We start from the raw sequence: 27111 nt of genomic DNA on the forward strand, positions 1-27111 counted from the left end.
ACCAGGAGCTCAACCGTGCCCGTGCAGGCTGTGGGGATCTCCTGGAGGCGTTAGAGCAGAAGAGCGATGGATGCGGGCAGTGCTTCGGGCATTTAACTGTCCACGTGAGGCTGACAGAAAGGTCCAGAAAGGAGGTGGGGAGGGTCTGAGCTTGGGGTGGGCAGAAGCGGGGAGGGGTCGGAGAGAAGCTGGAGGACAGAGGGTGGACTGGGCTGGGGTTTGAGACTGGTTCACGCGGAGGGTGGATCAGGGCAGGCCACAGTGGGCCTCATCGTGCAAAGGAGGAAACCGAGGCACGGGAGGGGAGAGCCAGGCCCAGAAGCCACACCTCCAGGCACCTCATGCAGGGCTTTTCCTTTTGTTTTATGGGTTGAGTCTCCGCCTCTCTCCCACTGGTTTACATAGGCCCAGAGAGGGGCAGGGACAGGCCCAAGATCACACAGCCCATCCGGTGTCTCTCTGCAGGAGCAGGTGACCTCTCCCTGTCATTTACGTCTATGTCTGTGGGATGACTCCACCCCAGGAGAGGTCAGGGGCAAGGGAGGCGTGTTCCTTCCGGAGCTGCTAGAGACACTCAGAGTCTTCCGGGGACTTCGAGAAGCTCTGTGCTCTTTCAGCAGGACGCAGAACCTGTGGGGCCCCCTGTGGCAGTTTGTTTCATTTCAGAAGGGACAATCTCACACTTTGGCAGATCCACCTGTCTCCAGGGTCTGCTCTGCACCCCGTAATTGCACATGCCACTTTATTTAATCCCCACGTGGATCCGATGAGGCTGGAATTGTGGTCCCTATTTCAGTGGGGGGAGGAAACAGAGGCTCAGAGAGGTTAAGCAACCTGCCTGTGCTCACACAGCAAACAGAGCTGATGTCCCATCAGGTCAGCCAGAGTCAAGCTGCCTCAGGGTTCCTCAGGTGTAGATGCCCCATCAGTGCGAGCCAGTCAACAATGTAAGGCTGTTAGGGGGGCTCAGTGACAATACAGACCTGGCAGTTATTGCAGCTCAGAGCAGGGTGGTTCCTGTGAATTGGGGCCCAGGATGGCTTCTTGGAGAGGGCGAGGCTCAGACTGGGCCTTGAAGGGGGAACAGGGCTCTGCTGGGGTGGGGCCGAGGGAGAGCGCTGGGTTTTCAATCACTGTTTTGTACCATGGAGCCTCCCCACTGCCTGGGACTCAGGAGCACTTGGCAGGCCTGTGACAGACCATCTGAGCTGTGCGTTTTGTGACAAGTCCCCTAAGGCTCCCACTATGCCACACACGGTTAGGGCTGGAAAGGACCAAAATGGCATCACGTGGACAAGGGTCTCTGATTCAAGTGGGTCCCAAATTTGCTGGAGCTGCCTCCCTCCATCCCGCTCCTCAGGGGGTAGTCACCTTTGACCTTAGGAACTTTCAACTTTCCTTTCTGCTAACACCCCTGCCCCTGGGTACTGGGTCCCCCACGGGGCACCCTAGGGGCTCACTCTGCAGAACTTGCTGACTGACGGTTGCTGGTGGAGAGACGGCGGCCTTGGGAGGGAGGGAGGCCACCCCTCCTGCGCCCCCACCTCCTGGTCTCCCGGCTGCTGCTCTGCTGCTCTCAACGAAGCAGTGACCTCGCAGTGTGTAGTGTGGCGTGGTGATTCAGAGCCGGCCCTGGAGTCTGACGGTGCCACTTCAATCCCAGCGCTGCTGGTTGTGCAACCCAGGGCAGGTTTCTTAACTTCTCTGTGCCTCGGCCCCCTGGGGTTAGGAATTGTCCCGGTTACTGTGAGCATTCAGTGATGCCGAATGACAAGCGCCCGGCATGATGTCTGGTTCTTGCTGACTGTGGCCATTACTTTTGGCACAGCTACTGTGGGTCAGATGCCATGTGTATGTTACCACGTGCCAGGCCCAGATTGGTCGGGCTCTGAAGCTTGGGGTCCATCTGCCAGCCTACTGTCTCCTGATGTGAGTACCTATGTCCTTTCCTCCCAAATGTTTGAAACGTCATGGGGACAAGACCTGTCCCCAACCAAGTGTCAGGAGGCTATGGTGTGGCCGTGTTAGCAGGACACCCTCTCTCTCCAAATGGGGTTCCCCCAGATCACCCAGGCCCCACGGTGCCCTAAGAAGGACCATCCTATTCCAGCCTCCTCCCCCTCCCGCAGAGCCCTCGAACCTTTCCACCTGTCGCAGGTGCTTTACCCGCCCCCCGGACAGTGGCAGGACCGTGCCTATGTAAATGTCTGTGCAAATGTCCTGGTGTCAAGCTGCCAGCTCTCCAGTAAGGCACAGCCATCTCCCGGGACCCCCACTTTCCAGCCATGGGACCCCAGGCCAGGGCGGTCTGCTCCGTCCTCTTCCTGCTGCAGGTTCTGGCTGAGCCGCCTGAGAACTCGGACTTCTACCTGGCTGGCGATTACCTCCTGGGCGGCCTCTTCACCCTCCATGCCAACGTGAAGGGCACAGTCAACCTCAGATACCTGAAGGTGCCCAAGTGCAAGGAGTGAGTCTCCAGCTGAGGCTGGAAGGTGGCGTGGGCTGGAGTGGGAAGCGGGGGCTGGGCCTGGGGAGGCCAGGCCAGCACCGAGGGCTCAGGATGCTCCTCCTTGTTCACCGCCAAACCCCCATCCTGGGTGCACCCCACTGGCCCCCAGGGAGATCCCACCCAGTCCACGTTACGGAAATCGTCGGCAATTGTATTCTGAAATGCTGAGACCTGATTGTCACAATGTCAGATCTCTTAATAAAGAGTGACAGGATGTTTGAGGCTAGAGGAGCCTTAGAGACTCTCAAAACCATCACTTTGGCAACTGGGGGCCTCCCAGGGGGCCCGCGTCAAGGCCCAGCCTGGACACCAGGTGCCTTTGGGAGGCAGGATGCACTTTTCTGCAGCAGGTCCTCGGACTGGAGAGGAAGGCTGTGTTTTCCCAGGGCTGTGGTTGGGTGGGTAGGAGTGCTGTCAGGACTGGAAGGATTTCCTTCGGCAGTGCCCCCTTCCCCTGTGAGCCCCTTGGCATGGCAGCATCACTCAGAGATTGGGTTGGCCATCTTCCTGCAAGCATGGGATCATGGGATTACAGAGTAGTGACCTCGTGCAGAGGGGAAGAAGGCATTCTGGGAGTGAGGCACAAAGGAGGGAGAGTGGAGTAGATGGTGAAGCGCTGACTATAAGAAACACACAAGTTATATGATGTTGGGGAAGGCTGTGTAACGGCTTGAGAATTGTGAGGGTGGTGGTGCCGGTGATGACACTAAGCACGATGTTGGATGTTCTGATGCTTGCCATAATGGTGGGGAGTCCAACGAAGTGAGGGTGGTGAGGGTGATGATGCTCACCATGGTGATAGCAGTAGTGCTGGTGACAATGAAAATGGTGGAGAGTATGGTGATGATGAGGGCGGTGATGGTGGTGATGGTGAGGTTGATGGTAGTGATGGTGATGATGGTGGTGGTGATGGTGGTGACAATGATGGTGTTGATGGCAGTGATGGTGATGGTGGTGGTAATGGGAGTGATGGTGATGGTAGTGTTGATGGTGGTGATGGTGGTGATGGTGGTGGTGGTTATGATGGTGATAATGATGGTGATGGTGGTGTTGATGGTAGTGATGGTGATGATGATGATGGTGGTAGTGATGGTGGTGATGATGGTAGTGATGGTGGTGGTGGTGATGGTGGTGGTGATGGTGATGATAGTGGTCCTGGTGGTATTGGTAATGATGGTGACAGTGATGGCAGTAGTGATGATACTGGTAATAGGAATAGTAGATGATGATGGTGAGAGTGGTGATGATGATGATGGAGTGGGTAATCGTGGTCACATTTGTGGCCATTGGTAGAGTGGTGATGGAGGTCATGGGTATGGTGATAGCGATGGTGGCCACAGAGATCCTAGTGTCAGAGGTGGTCATAGGGACGATGGTGATCCTAGAGACGTGATAATGGTAACAATGATGTGATAAAAATTCCATAGTTTTCTGGAGTGGCTCGTTCTTAGGCAATGCCTTGGCCTTCCTATGACAGGCAGGAGGGGCAAGGTGACTCTCCCCTCTCCTGCCCTCCCCTCTCCTCCTCACTGTGGACTTGTCCCCGCCCCCACCCCGTGGTGGCCCCCAGGTATGAAATGAAGGTGCTGGGCTACAACCTCATGCAGGCCATGCGCTTTGCGGTGGAGGAGATCAACAACCTCCGCAGCCTGCTGCCGGGAGTGCTGCTGGGCTACGAGATCGTGGACATCTGCTACGTCTTCAACAACGTGCATCCCGTGCTCTACTTCCTGGCGGGGGAGGACTATTTACTGCCCATCGAGGACGACTACAGCTCCTACGCGCCCCGCGTGGTGGCCGTCATCGGCCCTGACAACTCTGAGTCCACCATGACCGTGGCTCACTTCCTCTCCCTCTTCCTCCTTCCGCAGGTGAGGCCCCGGGCCCGTGGAGCAGAGGCTGGGGATGGGGGGCTGAGGAGTGATTGTCCAGAGGGCTCACTTCCCCCCACCATCACAGGGGGTGGAGGTGGGAGAAGATGCAGCATCAGGACCACAACCCTGATCCAGAAAGGCAGCCTGGACTGTTGGTTCAGGGCTCCGGCTCTGGAGGCAGACAGACCTGGGTGTGCATCTCGGCTCCGAGTCTTGGCCATTGTGAGGCCTTGAGCAAATCTCTTAATTCTTCTGAGCCTCAGTTTCCCCACCTATAAAAGGGGATGCTAAGAGTCCTATCCCAGGACTGTCTGAAGATTAACATTCAACCTATGGAAGAGTTTGCAGGTAGGGAGTCCACACTGTCGTGTAAAGCATCTTGCACAAGCACAGAAACTCAGAAAGTGCCCAATATTATCCTAGCTCGTGGTCTGCCGCATAGCAGGTCCTCGGAAAAGTGCCATTAGTATTACTGCTCTTACTAGATTGAAATGGGCTAGTCCAGAACTGGCATAAAATATCTATTCATTAAAGAGCAGCTGGCACTGGACCTGGCACACAGCAGGTAGTTACAAATACTGTCATTTTCACTGTTGTATTTAGTGTGGAAAGCATCTGGCCCAGGGGCTGACACACAGTAGGTACTCGATAAGTGTTAATATTCTCATGTGAAGCATCTAGTCCGGGACTGAACTCGTTGTTTCATTGCTCTCACGAGGATTTATTGAGCACCTACTGTGCCGGGTACCGTTGGAGGCACTGGAGGTGCAGCTGCAAACAGACCAACAGAAGTCACGGCCCTGGGCAGCTCATCTTGGGGAGAGACAGACGATAGACGCGAATGCATCAGTGATGGAGGATGTCAGCACGCGAGACATGCGATGGCCGGGAGGGGTTGAGCGATAAGGGAGATGGAGGGTGTCGGGGGACCTGCACGGGGGGGGAGGGGGACTGCAGTTCCAAACAGGGTGGTCAGGGGGTCTCACTGCCAGTTGCACAGAGACCTGAGGGAGGTGAAGGAGTGAGGGAGCCATGTGGGCCTCTAGGAGAAGAGCATTCAGGAAGAGGTGCCTGGTGTGTTCAGAAGTGGGAGCAGAGGGAGAGCAGGAGGAGATGAAGTCAGGGAGATGAGGGCTGGGCCAACGACGAGGCCCCTTAGGGGCCACTGAAGACCTCTGGCTTTTCCTGAAGAGCTGTTGGAGGGTTTGAGCAGAGGAGTAACGTGACTGACCTGTGTGTGAGCAGGACACCCTGCTGCCACATTAAGGGTAGATGAGGACATTGTGGTAGCCCAAGCAAAGATGATCGTGGCTGGACCAGGATGGTGCGGGAAGGTGGCCGGCTCTGGATGGACACATTTTGAAGGCAGACCCAGTGGGATTTGCTGATGGGTTGAATGTGGCATGTGTGAGAGAGAAGAGCCGAGGAGGACTCCACAGTTCGGGGCCTGAGGAACTGGAAGGATGGATTCGCATCCACTGAGATGGGCAGGCTGTGGTCAGGGCAGGTTCAGAGGGACTGGAGTTCGGGTGGGATTTGTTGAGTTGGAGATGCCAGATGGGCAGTTGCAAATAGGAGCCTGAAGTTTAGGAGAGAGGTCCAGGCCAGGGCTGTTGGGAGTTGTCAGCATGCAAAGTATTTCAAACACTTTTAAACTACTGACTGGATGAGATCACCAGGGAGGGACAGCAGAGGGAGAAGAAACCAGGACCGAAGGCAGACCCTGGGTCCTCCAAGGTTAAGACGTCACAGGGAAGAGAAGGAACCAGCAGAGGAGATCGAGCGACCAGCAAGTTGAGAAGACCAAGAGGGTGAGGGAGGAAATGGGACTAATCTGATGGTGGTGATGGTGAGGAGGAAAGCACTATGCTCAGGGACACACAGTAGGTGCTCAGTAAGTGTTACTAGATGGTAGGAATGACAATGATATGAATCATAGGCTGGGCCTGGCATGTCATGGGTTCTCATTAAATGCTGTGTGCTGATGACCATCATGATGATGGTGGACATCACCAAGACCAGGGTGCGGCACATAGTAGGTGCTCAATAAATGTTACTACAATGATCATCATGATGATGCTAACATAAAAAACCTAGCTGGGGTCCGGCACACAGTAGGTTCTTATGAAACGTCACTACAGAGATGACCATGATGACGATGGGGTAAACCACCCACCCCTGGGCGTGGCTGGTACTCCGTGCTCCTTAAACGCCACCAGGATGATGTGGCAGGTGGAGCCCCCGTGGGGCCGTGGCCAAGTGGGGCCCTCACTAATGCCAGTGGCCCTCTCCTCCGGCAGATCACCTACAGTGCCATCAGCGACGACCTGCGCAACAAGCTGAGCTTCCCGGCCGTGCTGCGCACAGTGCTGGGCGCCCATCACCACATGGAGGCCATGGTGCAGCTGATGGTGCACTTCTGCTGGAACTGGATCATCGTGCTGGTGAGCAGCGATGACTACGGCCGCGACAACAGCCAGCTGCTCAGCAAGCACCTGGCCAGCCACGACATCTGCATCGCCTTCCAGGAGGTGCTGCCCATGCCGCAGCCCAACCAGACCGTGACGCCCTACGAGCGCCAGCGCCTGGCGGTCATCGTGCAGAAGCTGAAGCAGAGCACGGCGCGGGTGGTTGTCGTCTTCTCGCCGGACCTGGCCCTGCACAACTTCTTTCTCGAGGTGCTGAACCAGAACTTCACGGGCGCCGTGTGGATCGCCTCTGAGTCCTGGGCCGTTGACCCGGTCCTGCACAACCTCACTGAGCTGCGCCACACGGGCACCTTCCTGGGCGTCACCACCCAGAGGATGACCATCCCGGGCTTCAACGAGTTCCGTCTGCGCCGCGCCCAGGCCAGGCAGCCCGCGCCCAACAGGACCAGCAAGGGGGCCACCTGCAACCAGGAGTGTGACACCTGCCTGGACACCACCTCATCCTTCAAAACCATCCTCACTCTCTCCGGCGACCGCACGTCCTACGGCGTGTACTCGGCTGTGTACACCGTGGCCCACGCGCTGCACAGCCTCCTGGGCTGCAACCAGACCAAGTGCCGCAAGGAGGTGGTCTACCCGTGGCGGGTAAGGCTCGGCCCGGAGAAAGCGGGGGCCCCAGGGAGCAGGCGCATAGTCCATGGCCGAGGAGACCACAGGGTGCCTGCTGCTCTGCTCTAGCTTCTCCCTCCCTTGGCGGGTTCTGGATACACAGGTGGGAGATACTGTGGGGCAGGCCCAGCTCTAGACGCATGGAACCAAAACTCCCTCCTCGTGCCTTTTAAAAATACTAATTTAATCATCACCATCCAAAATAGTCTGCTGTTGGAGATTCGGGTGAATGACCCTTGAAGGAAGTCCCGCGGGCAGTGGGAGCCCCGGGTCCCCTGCCATCCCTCCAGGCCTGAGGCCCTGGCGGTGGGCTTGAGTTTTCCCATAAGCCCTCCCGGGCCGTGGCCAGGGTTGTGGACCGTCGCAGTGTCCCGGTTCTGCATCACCATGATTCAGACCTGGAATTTAAATCTGTATTTTCTTGACTTACACACACACACACACACACACACACACACACACACCCCGCCCATCAAATGTAAGCCTGGGAGAGCAGGCACCTGTCAGCCCTAGTCACACTCACCCTCCTGCGAAAGCTTCGGGGGTGTGGAAGGTTTTGCTGAGGACCAGGAGGAGCAGAGGGGATGTCCGTCAGAGGCGTGCACTTTGTACCTTGCTCTCTGGGCTTAAACAATTCACTGTCTTTTCATAGTTGGGTGCCCAGCTGCCCAGGCTGTTGCTTGGCCTCTCCCCCAAGCCCTGTGTATGTCCCGTCTTTATTCTCCCCTTCCTCCCTTTTGTGGGTCACCCCATCCCCAAACACCTGTTCACTTCCTTAACTTCGTTAGCTCTTAAAAAATCCCGTCCCCTTATTCTATTTGTTTGTAGGTACCTCTCCACCCCATAATCTCAGAGCCTAACCTTGCAGCCCTACATGCTTATCTCAAAAAGGTACAGCAGGCAGTCAGAGGTGCCACCATGCCTGGGCGGAACAGGGGCATCACCGGGTGTCAGGGGTCAGCGAAGACAGGGTTCAAGGAGTGGGGGAGGGCAGACACTGCACATTGCAGGAGGAGAATCTGGTGGGGGGGGCGCGGCATGGACAGGTGGTCGGACCAGTGTGGCGGAAGAGTGGGGGGAAGGGGAGCTGAGGTGACCGTGGAGGGCATCAGGGCCGGAGGGAGCCGTTGGGGCTTTGTCCTGGATGCAGCAGGAGCCCGCAGAGAGTTCACGCTGAGCACCACGGTGGTGCTGTTGAGACAATCCAATAAGCCAGCTTAGGGTGGAGGGCGATAGAGGCCAGCCCCGAGCAGGTGCGTGGCTCCATGAGCTGGGCGACCTGGGCTCCAGCACTCCCTCCCATCGCCCTAGCTGGACCCACTTGCACAGACCCACAACCTGTGAAACCGTATGTGGCGTCCTTATGTGCCCCCACCAAGGTTGGCTCATGCCAGGCCACCCTGTTTATTTTTGTCGTAACACTGATCCCAAGTTGTTGTTATTGTGTTTATTTATTTGTGTCCTTGCCTGTTGTCTCTTCCCTACCCCGCCCTTCAAATGTAAGCCCAGGGGAGCAGGGACCTGTCAGTCCTATTCAGTGCTGTGTCCCTGGCTGCTGTCTCTGGGTCTGGCTCAGGGCTGACTCTCACTGAAGGTTTATTGGATGATGGATGGGGGAATGAGCACACAGTGTGCCCAGCACAGCGCCAAACCCCTTCCACGAACTATCACTGATCCCCAAGGACCCCGTGTGCAGACACTGTTACTTTACTCTTTCTCTCCCGTATGCAGATGAAATAGACATTCAAAGAGCTGCCGGTCACCCAGCTCGGGAGTGGCGGTGAAATAGGGGAGGGGCAGTGGGGATGAAGAGGAGGGCACCCCCGGGAGAGGCGAGGTGGAGGGAGAGGCCTCGGGGGAGATGAGGAGGCTTGGAGATGGAAGCTGGGAGGATGTGCTGGCAGGTGACAGCAGGGGTCCGATCAGGGGAGGCTGGGTAGACACCAGCTGGCACGTGTGTGGGGGCTTCGGCCGTCTGAGGGAAAGTGTTCAGCAGGTTATTGAGGGTCAGAGTTGCGAGGTCCCCTCAGTATCTTCTGGTCCAATCCCTTATTTTACAAATGGGGGATGGGGTCCCAGGGACCGTAACAGGGCCCACTCAGCCAGCCAGGACCACAGCCGGATTCGTTTCCACCTGCTCGCCGTCCTCGCTTGCGCTTCACTCTTCTCTCCGCCTCCCCCTACCCCTCAGACGTCTCAGTTATGACCCATCGCCCATCTGTTGGGAGGCAGCTGATGAGGAACTGAGCAGAGCTTTGGAATCAGGCAGACCTGGGTTCGAATCCCAGCTCCGCCACCATGAGCTGTGCCGCCTTGGGCAAGCTATTTAATATCTCTGAGCTTCCGTTTTCTCATCTGTTAAATAAAAGGACTCGTAATACCCTGCTGGGTTGTTGAGAGGACTGACAATAACGTGTGCCCGTCACCTGCCTCAGAGCAGAAGCTGAGTGTCCTCTGCGTTCATTTCTGCCCCCAGTGTAGGGAAGACGGTGGGGCTGGGGGCGGAGCCACTGCTGGGGCGGGGCCGGGGCTAGGTGAGGAGGGAATCAAGGCTCGTGCCCCACGGGGCTCCTGAGATGCCCAGGCCCCTGCTGATGACAGTGCTGGCCGCTGCCCCGCCGCACAATGGCAGGGACAATGTCTTCTGACCCCATGCCTTGGACCCCTGGAAGCCCAGGCTGCTCAGCCCAGCTTGGCCAGGTCACTGCAGGGGTGTGACAGGGCCAGCAGCCCTGGCTCTCCAGAGGCTCAGCCATCCCGATCCCCATCCTCAGGCCACCCACCTGGGAGGAGCCTCCCTCCTCTCCTCTCCCAGGACTATTGCCCTCAGGCCCGGCAAGCTGTGCAAATCCCAAAGAGGCTTCCAGAGCCAGGGGCTCACTCCCCGGGTGGGGCAGGGAGAAGGCTAGGGCTCATCTCCCTTGGCTATCTGTCTGTCAGTCCCCGAGGTGAGGTGAGCTCTGGGCCCCCAAGAGGTAGTGCAATAGACTCTCCCATTTATGGAGGGAAAACCTAGGAGCCAGATTAATGGGCTATCTAAGCTTGAAGCCCTTTCGGGATCAGCTCAGAGAGGTTCGGTGACTTGCCCAAAGTCACCCAGTAAACTGAGGACAGAGCTAGGCCTGGAATTCAGGCCAAAGGAGGCCCAGTCCAAAGCATGTTCTTGTATGTACCAGCTTCTGCATCCTGAGTGATGCGGGATGAGGTGGGGGAGACTGGAGAGAGTGTAGACTCTGCAGTGTAGGGAGGCAGGAGGCACCCAGGGGGCAGGGCGATCCCAGCTGACCCTTGCAGGTGGGAGAGGAAGTGGACTCTGGACCCCAGGTATTGGGTCCCAGAGGGGTGGCCGAGGTGGCTTCCAGGGAAAAGGAACCATCAGCTCTTTGGTGGGAGGGGAGCGTTGACTATTTTTCAGGCACCTGTCTAAGCCCCAGAAATCTATTAACGCATTGATTGCTTCAGGGCCCAGAAGATAGTGTTTCTGTTTCTCCCACTTTGCTGAAGAGGAAACTAGGATTCAGAGAGGTTAAGTGACAGGCCCAAGGCCTCGCAGCAGGAAGTCTAAACTCACATGTGTCTGACTCCGGAGTCCGAGCTCCCAGCCACTGCCTCCAAACCCCACACTTTCAAAGCCTTTACTGCCCCACGTGACTGATGTGGAAACCACGGCCAGCGGGAGGGTGGCATTTCTCCCAGTCTGACCCGACCTTGGACTCCAGCTCCTCTTTCGTCCCCTCCGGCCCCTCTAGCTGCTTCAGGAGATCAAGAAGGTCAACTTCACCCTCCTGGGCCACCAGATCTTCTTCGACCAGCAAGGGGACCTGCCCGTGCGCCTGGAGATCGTCCAGCGGCAGTGGGACCCGAGCCGGAGCCCCTTCCAGACTGTGGCCTCCTACCACCCCATGCTGCAGAAGCTGAGGGACATTCGTGAGGTCTCCTGGCACACCCCCAACAACACGGTCAGCTCTCAGCAGGGCTGGTGTGGGCGGGGCCTGAGGGCTGGGGGGTCTCTCTCTGTAGGTGTGTTGTCTGGGGGACTGTCCTTCCTCCGTTGACTGAGGACTGTGGAAGTCCAGGGCTTTCTCGCTCTTCAGAGGCCCCTGGAAAGGAAATGTTTGCTGTGTGCAAAGGACTTCAATTTTCATGTCGACCCTAGGAAATAGATGCTGCTATTCTCTCTGTTTTATGGGTTAGAAAACTGAAGGCACAGAGTGGTTGCATGACCTGCCGAAGGCCACACAGCTTGTCTGTGTCTCCGTATACACATTCAGGCAACATCCTATCAATTAATACTCACGTTTTTGGCACAGTAGCTGTGCCTTCCACTGTGTCTGACATCTGTCAGTCTAAAGCTCCTTCGTTTTACCCTCTTTAGACAATTAGCTGTCAGAATGCCACTGGTGTGGGGAGGGGTGGAGACCCAGCCTTGTGCAGTGAGGAGGGGCTCTAAGAGCTTCTCAAAGAACCTTCATCTCCCCACGCCCGACTCTATCCCCAGTCCCAGAGGTACCCGGTGCTGCCAGCTCTAGCCTTCTTGGGGATTTTTATGGTGGAAGTGGGGTTGGGGTCAATTTGTTTGCTAGAGCTGCCCACAAAGTACCACAAACTGGGGGGCTTCACGGACAGACATGAAGTGGAATCCGTCCCAGCCTCCCTCCGGCTTCTGGCGCTGTGCTGGCCATCCCTGGCTCTCCCCGGCTGGTAGAAGCATCGCCCGCTCTCTGCCTTCACCTTCCCCCGGCGTCCCGCCTGTGGGCGCGTCTGTCTCCAGATCGCTCCCTTTTATAAAGACATCAGTTGTCCTAGAGGAAGGGTCCACTCCACTCCTGTATGACCTTGTCTTAACTGATCTGCAATGACCCTATTTCCAGATAAGGTCACCTTTTTAGGTCCTGGAGTTAGGACTCCAACATTTGAATTTTGAGGGGGTCACAATTCAACAAACAACAGTATCTTAGCCTGGGTCTCCCCCAGAAAGCAGAGCCTGAGGCAAGGGTTTCTGTGAGGATAGTTTATTCCAGGACGTGATCCAGGGGAACAGGAGAGAGAGACCGGGGAGAGGTCGACAGGGAAGAGGGAAAGTCGGTACAAGAGAATGTTCTTAGCTGGACACCACTGTGAACAAACGGCACTCAGTCTTTCCAGAACCTTCTGAGGAGCCACGTTAGATTGTCCCCCAAGGGAGGGAAGAGGCTAGCACTGATCCACTGGCTCCATACCAGATCCCACCCCAGTGCTCAAGGGTTGCTCCGAGGGGCGTCGACTTCCTTGCACTTCCAGGTCGCACTTGGAGGAGAGCCCGGCAGCTTCCTGCGGGCATCTCACAATGCAGCGCCAGGGCAGACAGTGAAAGAGATCTGTAGCCGAGGGAGGTGCTAGCAGGTGACATCTGCGTGAAATTGGTTGTTGCAGCCATGGCCAGAATGAAAGGTGGGCCAAGAAAGTATGAGGGAGGCCACAGAGATGTCCACGCTTCATTTCACTCATTGTGTCTGTGTCCTCCCTTCAGCCTGGTGAGTGGGAGCTTTTAGGGCGGGGTAGGGCCCCGCCTCTACCCAAGGGGACTGGAGTGGCCCAGCCACAGCCCTGCTGCTGCAGCTGGGCCCAGGTGTAACAGATATGCATCCTCTCTCCCTGCCACCATCCATTCTGGATTCCTTCACCCTCAGCCATTTGGCTGCTCTGGGTCACGGGGCTGGTGGGGTGACCCAGACATTGATCCCCAAGGTGTCTGAGCCCGTAGTCGCCTTTTCCTTGCTGGCCTGTGGTCGTGGCTGTTGTCCAGTAGCAGTAATCACTGGCCAGAAGAGCCAAGGGCTGCCTTGATGAGCCCCCTGAGATCCAGACCTATTCCTTCCTGCCTGCCTTGTGCTAATCTGCGTCAATTACCTTCTCCTTTCTTGGCCTTCTTGTTCACTGGCATGAGGCCCCCTAAATGACCAGCTGGTAACCATAGAGCCCACGTGAATGGTGGTGGGAGTAGTCCCCTCCGGAGACCAGAACCTCTATTCTAGCAGGGTCTAAAGTTGTGGGGACGAGAAGGACCAATTCGACAGCAGGCCCCTGAGAACACTGGTAAGTGTGGCCATCTTCCTCCCTCGGGGTTGTTGGACCCACATATTCTAGCTGTTGGGACCACAGAGCTCTGAACCAGCTTCTACTCAAGGCTTAGACCTCGTCCTAAAGGGCAGTGCCCCCGCCCTCGGGTCATCCCCAAGCTGGTGCCTTGCCTGAAGCTCTAGCATGCCATCCTCTCATTTTATTAGGCTGGATACTTCCAGACGATGTGGCGTATATTGGGATCACGTGCCCATGTCACACCCATTCACCATAAAATGGGTCCCTTGTCTGAGGTGTTGTTACAGGGGACCCCATGTCAGTAAATCATGCCGTCTGTGAGCCCTTGCGTAGCGATGCTGCGCAACTGTGAGAGAAAGCAAATCCTTGCAAGATGAGTCAGTGCTCCTGCCAGGGATGAAGGCATCTGATGTGATCCATCTGCCAGCAGCCGGCTGGCTGGTCGTCTTGCATAATGGTGCCAAACCTGGGGCTCAGCGTGGTCTCTGTTGCGGGCAGGCTAGGTGTCCAGCCATGGCAGTAGCTGGGTTGACCATGGTGGGAGGAAGCCCAAGATGCTGGGTCCAGGCCCATGGCCTCCATCCCTGGCCCTGTGGCCACTCTGTTCATGGCCGTTGTGCCAGCCCTGGGTGGCCGAGGACAGAGGCCAGCTGGTCCCTCCTGGATGATTCATCTCTTCTATCTGGCTTTTCATTCCTCTCTGTTCTCTGATTGGCATTCACACGAGACGCAAAGATCTTTGTGCTTTGTGCTCGCTCCCACAGATGCATGCTCATACCTTTCCCCTCGAACTATCTTGTCTCCGTTCTTCCAATCGTGCTCTTCCCGGGCCCCTGAACCACCAGCCCAGCCGTTCATCACTGCCCAGGGGCCCCGCTCCCCGGGCTCCAGGAAGTTTCTCCATCCATGCAGAGCGGTCAAGCAAGTGCCCTGCTTGCACCTGGCCACACGAGGAGCACTTTCCCTCCTTCCTGTCCCTCAGGGTCCCACCCCCCGACCCCCACCCTGAGAGGAGCTTACCAGGGCAGTCGCTCATTTTCAGCTCACATTAATCTACCAAGCTGCCTTCTCCGTGAATCATTCCTGAACATTCTCCACCTCTGTCAACTGGCCGTAGAGGATCCCTCCATGAGGACTTAGCCGTGATCTGAGGCAGAGGAATTGTCACGACAGAGGTGGATGTTGTAAGAATCGTAACCACAGACTTAAAGCGTACTTGTAGCCTCTGGACCTGCTTTGGCCTGATCCCAAACGCGCCATTTCCATTGTGTGGCGACTTGCCACTCTTTTTGCCCAACTGCATGACTCTGAATGTGACAATCACTTGATGTCCTGAGGCCACGTGCTCCGTCCCCACGAAGGCCCAGCAGGACACCAGGAGCTAACTTTCAAACAGTGAGCGGTGCTTTGTTGCAGAAGGCATGTTGCAGTTGCCTTGTCACAAACTCTCCCACTGGGCTTGCCCATCCTTACCCACCACAGGGAACCCTAACATCATCGGATCTGCTTGGGCATATGGCCCGAGTGACAGCATAGCTCACACTGCAGCCAGGACCTTCCGCAGAGTCTTTCTCTGGGCCCGTTACTCTGCCTTGAAGCTGGAAGCCATCTGAGTCACCTGATCAAAGTGGGTTGGGGCGGTATTTCCAAGAGCAGTTTATGCTGTTTCCATCTAAAGAGGTTCACCAGCTGCCGTCCTTAATGGTAGGAGGTATAAGATGTGGTGACTGGTCCTTTACTCTAGAATGGATGTCCTGGCATTCCCCAGACCACTGGACCCCTAAAAACATCACTAATGTGGCAGGTCCCCCTTGAATCTTTGTAGGGTTTATCTTCTACCCTCCAGCATTCCTGTCTTTGTGGCATAAAGAGTGCTCCCCAGACGCGGTCGGCAGGACGTCGTTAATATAGTGGACCAGCTGGATGACCTGCAGTGTCAGAATGATGAAGTCCCACGTGGCCCACACTGTGATGGCAGAAGAGTAAACTGAACTCTGCCGTAAGATGATGAATGCCCGTGGTTTGAGATCTTTCTTCTTTGTTAATATTGGCGTTTACAGCTAGACATTTCCCTCTAAGAACTGCTTCCTCGTAAGTTTTGGTATGTTTTTATCAATTTTTATTTTTAATTGTAAAAAACATAAAATTTACCATCCTAAGCGTTTTTACAATTTTTTTTTACCGTGGTAAAATACACATAACATAACATTTACCATCTTGACCAGTTTTAAGTGTGCAGTTCAGGAGTGTTAAATGCATTCCCGTTCTTGTGCAACCATCGGCGCCGTCCATCTCCAGAACTCTTTCATCTCACAAAATTGAAATTCTATCCTCGTTAAACAATGGCTCCCCATCCCCGCCTCCACGCAGCCCCTGGCAACCACCATTCTCCTCTCTGTCTCTGCTGTTTGGACTCTTCTAAGTACCTCATAAAAGTGGAATCGTGTGGTATTTGTCTTTTTGTGGCTGGCTTATTTGACTGAGCATAATGTCCTCAAGGTTTATCCGTGTTGTAGCCTGTGGTGGAATTTCCTTCCTTTTTAAGACTGAATGATATCCTATTGCATGGATGGACCACGTTTGGTTTATCTGTTTATCCATCAATGGACCCTCGGGTGGCTCCCACATTTTAGCTATTGTGAATAATGCTGCTATGAATACGGGTGTACAGATACCACTTTGAGATCCTGCTTTCAATTCTTTCGAGTCTATACCCAGAAGTGAAATTGCTGAATCATATGTTAATTCTATTTTTGATTTTTTGAGAAACTGCTGCTGTTTTCCACAGTGGCTGTCCTGTTTTACATTCCCAGCAGTGCACAAAGTTTCCAATTCCTCCACATTTTTTGCCACCACTTTTTATTTTCTGATCTTTTCATAGTAGCCATCCGAATGGGTGTGCGATAGTATCTCACTGTAGTTTTAATTTGCATTTCCCTAATGATTACTGATGGGGAGCGTCTTTCCACGTGCTTATTATTGGCCATTTGTGTGTCTTCTTGTGAGAAATGTCTATTTGAGTCCTTAGCTCCTGTTTGAATCGGCTTGTTTGTACTTTTGTTGTTGAGTTTTAGGAGTTCTTTTTATATTCTGGATATTAGTGCCTTATCAGATAGATGATTTGCAAATATTTCCTCCCATTCTGTGGGTTGCCGTTTTATTCTCTGGATAGTGTCTTTTGATGCACAAGATTTTAAAATTTTCATGAAGTCCATTTTGTTTCTTTTTTCTTTTATTGCCTGTGCTTTTGGCATCATATCCGGCAAATCATCGCCAAATCCAACGTCATGGAATTTTGTTCTGTGCTTTTTTCCCAAGAGTTTTTATAGTTTTAGGTCTTTCATTTAGGTCATGGATCCATTTTGAGTTCATTTTTGTATGTGGTGTTAGGTACAAGTCCAACTTTGTTTTTTTGGTTGTGGATTTCCAGTTTTCCCAGTGCCATTCATAAAAATTATTTTTCCTCATTGACCTTGACTCCCTTGTCAAAAATCGTTTGACCATATGTGTGAGAGTTTATATCTACACTCTATTCTATTCTATTGGTCTATATCTCTGTCTATGTGCTAGTGCCACACCGTTTCACTTACTGTCGTTTTGTAGTAAGTTTTGAACCAGGAAATGTGAGTTCTCCAGCTTTGTTCTTTTTCAAGACTGTTTTGGGTATTCAGAGTCTCTTGAGATTCCACATGAATTTTAAGATGGGTTTTCTATTTCTGCAAAAAAAAGTCATTGGGATTTTGATAGGGCTTGCACTAAATCTGTAGATTGCTGTAGATGGTATTGGCATCTTAATATTAAGCCTTCTAATTCATGAACGTGGCATGTCTTTCCATTTATTTGTGTCTTTAATTTCTTTCCGAAATGTTTTGCAGTTCTCATTGTCCAAGTCTTTCTCTCCTTGGTTAAGCTAATTCCTAAGTATTTTATTCTTTTTGATACTATTGTAAATGGAATTATTTTCTTAATTTCCTTTTTTGATTGTTCATTGTTAGTTTATAGAAATGCACTGGATTTTTGTGTGTTGACTTTCTGTTCTGCTACTTTGCTGACTTAATTTAATGAGTGTAACAAATTTTTCTGTGTGTAATCTTTAGGATTTTCTACACATAAGACCATATCATTTGTGAACAGGTAATTTACTTCTTCCTTTCTCATTTGGGTGCCTTTTATTTCTTTTTCTTGCCTTATCGCTCTGGCTAGGACTCCCAGTACTGTGTTGAATAGAAGTCATGAAAGTGGGCACCCTTGCCTTGTTCCTGATCTTAGAGAAAGGCTTTCAGTCTTTCTCCATTAAGCATGATGTTAGCTGTGAGTTTTTCATATATGGCTTATTATGTTGAGGTAGTCTCCTTCTGCTCTTAGTTTGTTGAGTGTTTTTTTTTATCATGAAAATATGTCGAATTTTGTCGAATGCTTTTCTGCATCAATTGAGATGATCATCTGGATTTTCCCCCTCACTCTGTTAATGTGGTGTATTACATTGATCATTTTTCATATATTGAACCATCTTGCATTCCAGGAATTAATCCCACTTGGTTGTGGTATATAATCCTTTTTTTTCAATAGATTTTATTTTTTTCCTTTTTCTCCCCAAAGCCCCCTGGTACATAGTTGTATATTCTTCGTTGTGGGTCGTTCTAGTTGTGGCATGTGGGACGCTGCCTCAGTGTGGTTTGATGAACAGTGCCATGTCTGCGCCCAGGATTCGAACCAACTAAACACTGGGCTGCCTGCAGTGGAGCGCGTGAACTTAACCACTCAGCCACGGGGCCAGCCCCTATAATCCTTTTAATATGCTGCTGAATTTGGTTTCCTAGCATTTTGTTGAGGAATTTAGCATCACTTTTCATAAGGGATGTTGATCTATAGTTTTTTCTTGTAGTGTCTTTGTCTGACTTTGGTATTAGATTGATGCTGACCTCATAGAATGAGTTAGGGAGTGTTCCCTCCTCTTCATTTTTTTTTGGGGAAAAGTTTGAGGATGATTGGTGTTAGTTCTTCTTTAAATGTTTGGTAGAATTCAGTAGTGAAGCCATCAGGTCCAGGGTTTTTCTTTGTTGGGAGATTTTCGATTACTGATTCAATTCCCTTATTAGTTATATGTGTATCCAGATATTCTATTTCTTCGTGATTTAGTCTTGGTAGGTTTTGTGTTTCTAGGGATTTGTCTATTTCATCAAAGTTATCCAATTTGTTGGTGTACAATTATTCATAGTACTCTTTTACAATCCTTTTTATTTCTGTAAAATCAATACTTTAATTTCTGATTTTAATAATTGAGTCTTCTCTCTTTTTTTCTTAGTCAACCTAGCCAAAGGTTTGTCAATTCTGTAGATCTTTTTCAAAGAGCCAACTTTTGGTTTCATTGATTTTCTCTATTATTTTTCTATTCTCGATTTCATTTATCTCTGCTTTAATCTTTATTATTTTCTTCTTTCTGCTAGCCTTGGGTTTTGTTTGTTCTTTTTTTCTAGTTCCTTAAATTGTAAAGTTAGGCTGTTTATTTGAGATCTTTCTTGTTTTTTTAACGTAAGCATTTGTAGCTATAAGTTTCCCCCATTGGCACGGTTTCATTGTATCCCATGTTTTGTAATGTTGTGTTTCCATTTCATTCATCTATAAGCATTTTCTAATTTCCCTTGTGATATTTTCTTTGATCTGTTGGTTGTTTAGGAGCTCTGTTTAATTTCCACAAAGTTTGCCTTCTGTCACTGATTTCTAACTTCACCCCACTGTGGTCAGAGAAGATACTTTGTGGATATCTATTTGACAAAATCTATTGAGACATAATTTGTAGTCTAACACATGGCCTGTCCTAGAAAATGTCCTATGCACACTTGAGAGGATGTGTGTTCTCTTGTTGTTGGCTAGTGTTCTCTGTATGCCTGTTAGATCCAGTTGGTTTATTGTGCTGTTCAATTCCTCTACTTCCTTACTTATTTTCTGTCTGGTTGTTCTGTCCATTAGTGAGAGTGGGGTATTGAAGTCTACAACCATTATTGTGGAATATCATGTGATGAATTGTCTATTTCTCCCTTCAGTTCTGATGGTTTTTACACCATGTATTTTGGGGCTTTCTTGTTACATGTGTATGTGTTAATAATTATTATATCTTCTTGATGAGTTGACGCTTTCATCATAATAAAATGTTCTTCTTTTTCTCTAGTTACCATTTTTGTTGGTATTTTCCCCCTCTGGCTTCCTTCAAGATTTTATCTTTGCCTTTGTTTTGTTTTTTGTTTTGCAATTTGAATTTGATATACCTAGGGGTAGGTTTTTGGGTATTTATCCTGTTTGGTACTTTTTGAGTTTCCTAAATCTGTGGTTTGGTGTCTGTCATTAATTTTAGAGACATCTTAGCCATATTTCTTCTATTCCTTTCTCTCTTTCTTCTCTTTTGGCTATTTCCATTAGGTGTGTGTCACACTTGTCGTAATTGCCCTACAGTTCTTGGATATTCTGGGGTTTTTTCACTCTGTTTTTCTTTGCTTTTTGGTTTGGGGTGTTTCTATTGACATACCTTCAAGCTCACTGATTCTTTTGTTGATCATGTCCAGTCTACAGAAGAGTCCATCACAGACATTCTTTATCTCTATTACCGTGGGTTTTTAAAGAATTTTTGCATTTCCTTTTGATTCTTTCTTGGAGTTTTCCTTTCTCTGCTTACATTTCCCATGTGTTTTTGCATGCTGCCCACTTTTTCAATTAGAGCCCTTAACACATTAATCATAGTGATTTTAAATTCCTAGTCCACTAATTCTGGACTCTCTGCTCCTTCTCATTCTTGCTTGGGTGCTTGTTATGTCTCTTCAGGCTGTTTTTTTCAGCCTTTTTAGCATGCCTCGTAATTTTTTTGTTGAAAGCTAGATATGATATATTTAGTAAAAAGAACTGAGGTAAATAAACCTCTAAAATGAGCTGCTGTGTTTACTTTTTGCTCCAGCTGTGGTGTCAGAGACTAAAATTGCCTCCAGTGTCCTTTTTTTGTTGTCTCCCCTGCTGTCTCCATGTTTCCCTGTAGACTCCTTCTTAAATAGAATCTGAACTTTGCAGCTCTTTCAGTTGTAACCCTCCATTATTATATGCGAGCCTGAATGATGTGGTGGCAAGGTGTGAGAGGAGGGGAAGCATTCTGGAATAATCCTGGAACTAGGTCTCACTCACACAGCCTGGCCCCTAGGCTGTGTCCTTCATAAGTGCTTCCCAGCTCCCCAACCTTAGGTGAGACAGGAAGGCTGGAGGGGGCTGGGGTTGGGCCCTTCCCATCCCCTGTGTCAGTTAAGCTCTGATAAAATAGATCCCCCGCCTCCAGGGCAGGCCTTTGTGATGGAGAACAGAATGCTCTGGTGTACTTTAAAATGTTTACTTTTTCTCCTCCCCTACTAGGAGCGTGAGGGGATCTTTCTTCAATATTCACCCTGAAAGCCTGATGAGGCTCCTGGAGGTTAAGGCTGTGCCCCTGGAAGTCTCTCTCTGAAGCTGGTCCCAGCTCAGTCTCCAGCAGTCACTCTCTTAGTCTTCCTGCCAGTTGCTGCAGTTTCCATTCCTGATAAGCTGTGGTTCTTTATATTCACCTGTCTCTCCAGTTTTGGGGTCTGTGCTTCTCTGGGACCCCAATTCTCTGATGGAGCTAAGAAGAGTTGTTGATATTCAGTTTGTTCAGCCTTTTCTTGTTGTGAGGATAGAAATGATGACCCCTAGCTCCTTACATACCAGACTGGAAACCACTGGTCCCCCAGTCTCCCTGGAACCCACTCTGCTGAGACTTTCCTCCACACCACCTTTCTGAAATGGCTTTTGTCGAGTCACTGATGTGTGCATATTGCCATTCCAATGGTCATCGTCACGGTCAGCCCATGAGCAGCTTTGACACAGCTGATCACGTCCTCTCTTTGTAAATAATATCTTTACTTGGGTTCCAAGCCATTCTCCCTCTTGGTCCTTGCGCATCCGTGACTATTCCTTCTAGGTCTCCTTTCCTGATTCCTTCTTCTCTCCTTGACCTTTAAACCCTGGGGGGGTACCAGAGTTCAGCCTTTGGACTTGTTCTCTTCTCTGTCTACGTGGCTTGAAATATCATCCATATGCTCACCACTCCCAATTTTATATCTTCAGATTGGACTTCTCCCCTCAACTTCAATTCAAATGTTCACCTGGCCACTCAAACCTGCTCCCCTGAGGTCTTCTCATCTCAGTAAAAAGCAACACCACCTTTCCTTTGTTCAGACCCCAAACACTGGAGTTATTCCTGACTCTTTTCTCATCCGGTCCAGCAGTAAGCCTTGTCCAGTCTACCTCTAAATTACATGCAGAATGTGACAACTTCTCATTCTTCTGCTGCTGTCTCCCTGATCAGAACCACCACCGTTTCTCACCTGGGCTACTGCATAACATCCTCCCTAGTCTCTTGCTTCGGCTCTTGCCCCTCACAGTCTATACTCAACACAGAAAACAGGGTGATCCTGTCAAAACGAAGTCAGATCCTGTCACTCCTCTGCTCTCAATCCTCCAGTAGTTTCTCATTTCACTCAGAGTAAAAGACAAAGTCTTTGAACCAATCCACCACTCTCACTCTTGCTCATTCTGCTTGAGCCACACTGGCCTTAGTGCTCCTCAACTATACTGAGTCTCACCACCACAGGGCCTTTGCACATGTCATTCCCTCTGCCTGAATAGACATCTTCATGACTTCCTCCCTTGCAGCCTTCAGGTCTCTGATCCAATGTCACCCATCTCATTTGAAATTGCAATCAGCTCTCCCGTCATTGTCCATCCCCCTTGCATGGCTTTATTTTCCTTCATAGTATTTATCACCATCTGTCATATCACACATTTATATGTGTGTTGTCTCTCTTTTCCATGAAAATATTCATCGCTTAAGAACAGAGACTTTGCCTTATTTGGTTCCTTGCTGTATTCGCAGCGCCTGGCATCAGTGTGTGCTCAATAGCTCTTTGAATGAATGAATGAGTGAACAGCAGGTTGAGGTTCCATGAGTAAGAGGTCGGATTAATCTGGTTACTTAGGGGATAGTGAAGAGATGAGTTTGGAGCAGGGTAGGGAGGATACATGGCAAGGGATTGGGGTGTGTAGGTCTGGATGAGGGGTGTGTGTGTGTGCTTGTTGGTGTGTCCATGCCTTCACGTGTGTGTGGTCCCCTGGGAGGCAGAGAAGACCATGGGGGCCTGGGAAGGTTGGCAGGGGATCAGACTGAATTTTGGTTGATGGAGAGTCCCTGAGGTTCTTCCATGAAGGAGTTTCGGGGAGAACAAGACATCTGGAGATGCCGTCTGATAGCCGTGTGCAAGAGGGACCATGGGGGTGGAGTGGAGGGCAGGAGACCTCTGAGAGGCAAGGAGAGAGGGGCACTGGGGTCAAGTGGTCCTACAGGGTGTCCATTTGTCTGGGCCTTTGGCTCTTCCTATGTGTCTTCTTGCAACACTTCCCTAATTGGTCATCAGAATGATTTTTATGCAGCCTGAACATAATCAGGCCGCTCCCTCACCCAAGAACCCCATGGCCGCCTCCCACTGCCCTCCATTTTTAGTGTGCCGTTGACAAGCCTTCAGAACGTGGCTCTCCCACCCTCTCCTCGTGCACCCTGACTCCAGCCAGGCCCAGACGTGCCCTCTTCCCAAACATGCCACCCGCTCCACTCCTCTACCCCGTTGCTCCTGCTGTTTCCTTTACTTGGAATTCGTTCCTTCATTTCACAAACAATCGTTGGAGGCCTCCTGGGTGCTGGAGACTCTTCTAGGTTCTAGAAATACAGCAGTCGAAACAATAGATGTGATCCCTGCCTCTTCTCTCCTGCCCCTCCACGAAGCCTGGGCTAATTAGGACTCTTGGTTGTAAGCGACAGAAAGCGTTGTAAGCAAAAAAGTTAATTTATTGTCTCACATCATTGAAAACTCTAGGGGTAGACCATGAGGCTTCAGGCAAGGCTGGATCCAGGATCTCACTCTCTCCAATTCTCAGAGCCTTTGTCGGGCATGTTCTCCCCTTGGAGAAAGATGTCTGCCAGCAGCCCCAGAGTCACACCCTGTCTCCTCAGGACCTCAGAAAGTCCCCATCTCAACAGTTGGGTGCTATTGCCTGAAGGAGGTGGCCTGGGTCTTGGGCAGGCAAAACTACAAGGGTCCCAATTCTAATGGCAGTCCCGGCATCCCTGCCCACCCCAGCCAGGGGCCAGGCTTCCCTCCCCTGAACATCCTGCTAGCTGGGGAGAGTAGGGGGCCCCAGAGGGTGGGGAAAGAGGGCTCAGGGTCTTTGGCCCTCCTCCCTCCAGGTCCCCGTGTCCATGTGCTCCAAGAACTGCCAGCCTGGGCAAAGGAAGAAGGTGGTGGGCATGCACCCGTGCTGCTTCGAGTGTATCGACTGCCTCCCCGGCACGTTCCTCAACCAGACTGCAGGTACGGCTCTCAGGCCTGCGCCCATGCCCTGCCCTGCCGCTCTCTGGGGCCCCTCCCCTTTGTCAGGCTCTCTGGGGTCTCCCCCAGGGGACATAACTGTCCAAAGGCCAGGGACCATGTCTGATTCCTCTTGGATCTCCCCAGTTCCTGGTGCGGAGCAAAATCCGCAATGCCTCCAGGAGGGTGGGGAAGGCACAGCCCTCACCCAGGCGGGGCCGTGACTGACCCCCGCTCCACACACACCCCCCCGAGGCCCGGGGCCGTCAGGCCAGGGAGGGTCCAGGGATGAAGACTGAGGAATGCGTGCATGGCTCTGCCAACAGAAGCAACGTTTCCGGGCGGCAGGGACAGTAGCTGACCTCTTCTTCTGGCCTCCCACGTGCTTAGTTCGGAGCATATGATGTTTACTCAGGCAATGTTTACTGAATGACTTCCTCTGCTGGAAGAATTAACATGCCTCCCTAGAGGACGTAACCTCTGGAATGGTGGAGACAGCATTGTCTCTCTGTCCACCTTAGTGTTTAGCATAGTTCAGAGTTGGGGCTCAAATCTCTTTTCACGGCTTCGCTGATTAGTAGATTAAGTGGATGCAGACGTCCAGCAACCTGAGGACTTACTCTGTGCCCAGCAGAGCACAGGGCGCCGAGCGGGTGCTTACCTGGCTTGTCGAATCATTTCACTGGCCGTCCTCCCCCGGCTGGTCCATAGCCCGGAGGCAGGGGCTGGGTGTTACCTGTCTCTGTGGCCTCTCACTCCAGGTGCCTATGACAGTGATGGTGCTCAAAAAAATATTCTTCGAATGGAGTCTTTGAAGAAATGGGTGACTGTCTCTCCCATCAGAGGCTGGGGTCTTGGAAGGAAGGAATTACAGTTGTGAGGCTGTGAGTCAGGGAGACCTCGGTTCAAGTCCTGCCTCTCTAACTTACCGCCTTTGTGACGTTACCTCGCTGAGCCTCGGTCTCCTCATCTGTGAAATGGGGCTGCCGTGAGGAGTCAATGAGCCAGGGGTGTAAGGGACCCGTGAGTGTTGGCCATGATGGCGGGGGCTGCCCTCGTGTCTCTCTCTACCCCTGGGGACGAGCCCAGGGCAGCCCGGAGCAGGCGGGTGCTGGGAAGGTGGCTTGGCTGACGGGGTGCTGTGGGCTCTTGCAGATGAATTTGACTGCCAGCCCTGCCCGAGTAACGGGTGGTCCCACAGGAACGACACGTCCTGCTTCAAGCGGCGGCTGGTCTTCCTTGAATGGCAGGAGGCGCCCACCATCATTGTGATCACGCTGGCCGCCCTCGGCTTCCTCAGCACCCTGGCCATCGTGGTCATCTTCGGGATGCATTTCCAGACGCCCATGGTCCGCTCGGCCGGGGGCCCCATGTGCTTCCTCATGCTGACGCCGCTGCTGGTGGCGTACATGATGGTCCCCGTGTACATAGGGCCGCCCACCGTCTTCTCCTGCCTGTGCCGCCAGGCCTTCTTCACCATCTGCTTCACCATCTGCATCTCCTGCTTCACCGTGCGCTCCTTCCAGATCGTCTGCATCTTCAAGATGGCCAGCCGCCTCCCACGTGCCTACGCCTACTGGGTCCGCTACCACGGGCCCTACGTCTTTGTGGCGTTTGTCACGGCGCTCAAGGGGGTCATCGTGGCGGGCAACATGCTGGGCATGACCACCGAGCCCTCCACCCGTGCCGACCTCGATGACCCCAAGATCATGATCGTCTCCTGCAACCCCAACTACCGCAAGGCGCTGCTGCTGAACACGAGCCTGGACCTGCTCCTCTGCGTGGCGGGCTTCAGCTTCGCCTACACGGGCCGCGAGCTGCCCACCAACTACAACGAGGCCAAGTTCATCACCTTCTGCATGACCTTCTATTTCACCTCCTCCATCTCCCTCTGCACCTTCATGTCCGTCTACGACGGGGTGCTGGTCACCATCCTGGATCTCCTGGTCACGGTGCTCAACCTCCTGGGCATCGGCCTGGGCTACTTCGGGCCCAAGTGCTACATGATCCTCTCCTACCCGGAGCGCAACACGCAGGCCTACTTCAACAGCATGATTCAGGGCTTCACCATGGGCAGGGACTAGCGCTGCCACTGCACAGCGGGCCTTGCGTCGGGAGGCGGGGACCAGAGGGCTCGCTCGTTCAACTCCGGACGGATGAGGGAAGCCATCCCTGACTTTCTACCCATCCCTGGTCTCTGATTTGGTGTCCCTCCAAGGTTCTCCGCATCCTGGCCGTTTTTACCCACCTGGTGATGGATGCCTAAAAACACACACACTTTGTTCCTTTCCCTTGAGTTGTTTAGCTTGCCAGGCACTAGAAAAACGGCCTGAGGTGACCCATTGGTCTCCAAGGACAGAGTCCGATTGAGTGGCCTACAGTCGCCATCTGGTGGTCACAGCGGTATCTGCACGTTGGCTCACGCCCTTCGCTCCTGGTGGGGGAAGAGAAGCCACTCTGGTGGGTGGGCCGGGGGAGCTGGGGTCGGTGTGGGAGGAGGTGAGCTCAGCCAGTGCTGCCCTGGCCTCCTTCATTAGCTGCGCGCACACCTGGGGCTCCTCTCCCGGCTTCTCCCAGAGCTCAGACCCCAGCTCCTCTGTTACCTCCGAGCGACGGCTGGGCACCGTGGGCGCTTCATAAATGCTCGTAAATAAACCTCACCTGGCTGAAATGAACGAGTTTCCTTCTTGTTTCCAGGGGTCCCCTGGGAAAGAACTTGTGGGGTCAGAGAGACCTCCGTTTGGGTCCCCACGTAGCCTCTTCCGAGCTGTGGACCTCGGATAGATTCTTTGCTGCCCCCAAGCCTGCACTTCCCCTTCACTAAAATGGGGACCAGTGAGGACATTTAAGGGTCAGACGTAATGTGTATAAAGTGCATACAGTAGGCACTCAATAAATGCCAACCACTGCAAATCCACATGTCCCTGGAACCATCAGGGACAAAATAAGATTGTGTTTCCTTTGTACACCCCGATGACCACGTACATGCTCTCGTCCACGGTGCTCGTCTCTGTTGGAAACTAGCCCCATGCCAGCAAATTCTGGGTGTTGTCTTGGGGTCCTCGGGCCTCACTCATGCTCCAGAGCCAGCATGGGCCGTGGCCTTGTCACCTTGGCATGGCCGAGCCTCGGAGACGCTG

At 52.3% G+C, this 27111-nt stretch overlaps 1 protein-coding gene across 1 annotated transcript; it reads left to right on the forward strand.

The window, feature by feature from the left end:
• Window positions 1–2285: 2285 nt before the first annotated feature.
• On the forward strand, window positions 2286–26632 carry TAS1R2 (taste 1 receptor member 2). The gene is made up of 6 exons (XM_014836257.3): window positions 2286–2467; window positions 4080–4380; window positions 6684–7457; window positions 11231–11440; window positions 23851–23974; window positions 25127–26632. The coding sequence occupies exons 1-6, from the start codon at window positions 2286–2288 to the stop codon at window positions 26053–26055; spliced, it is 2520 nt and encodes an 839-aa protein (XP_014691743.2). The 3' UTR covers window positions 26056–26632.
• Window positions 26633–27111: the final 479 nt, after the last annotated feature.

This window comes from Equus asinus, chromosome 5, assembly GCF_041296235.1.
Source record: "Equus asinus isolate D_3611 breed Donkey chromosome 5, EquAss-T2T_v2, whole genome shotgun sequence".
Classification (NCBI taxonomy): domain Eukaryota; kingdom Metazoa; phylum Chordata; class Mammalia; order Perissodactyla; family Equidae; genus Equus; species Equus asinus.

Excerpts from the sequence above, each read along its gene's own strand:
- TAS1R2 (XM_014836257.3), top strand. The coding sequence starts at position 2,286 with ATGGGACCCCAGGCCAGGGCGGTCTGCTCCGTCCTCTTCCTGCTGCAG. Across the intron at positions 7,458-11,230 it reads AGGTGGTCTACCCGTGGCGG|CTGCTTCAGGAGATCAAGAA; the intron begins GTAAGGCTCGGC and ends CGGCCCCTCTAG. Across the intron at positions 23,975-25,126 it reads GTTCCTCAACCAGACTGCAG|ATGAATTTGACTGCCAGCCC; the intron begins GTACGGCTCTCA and ends GGGCTCTTGCAG.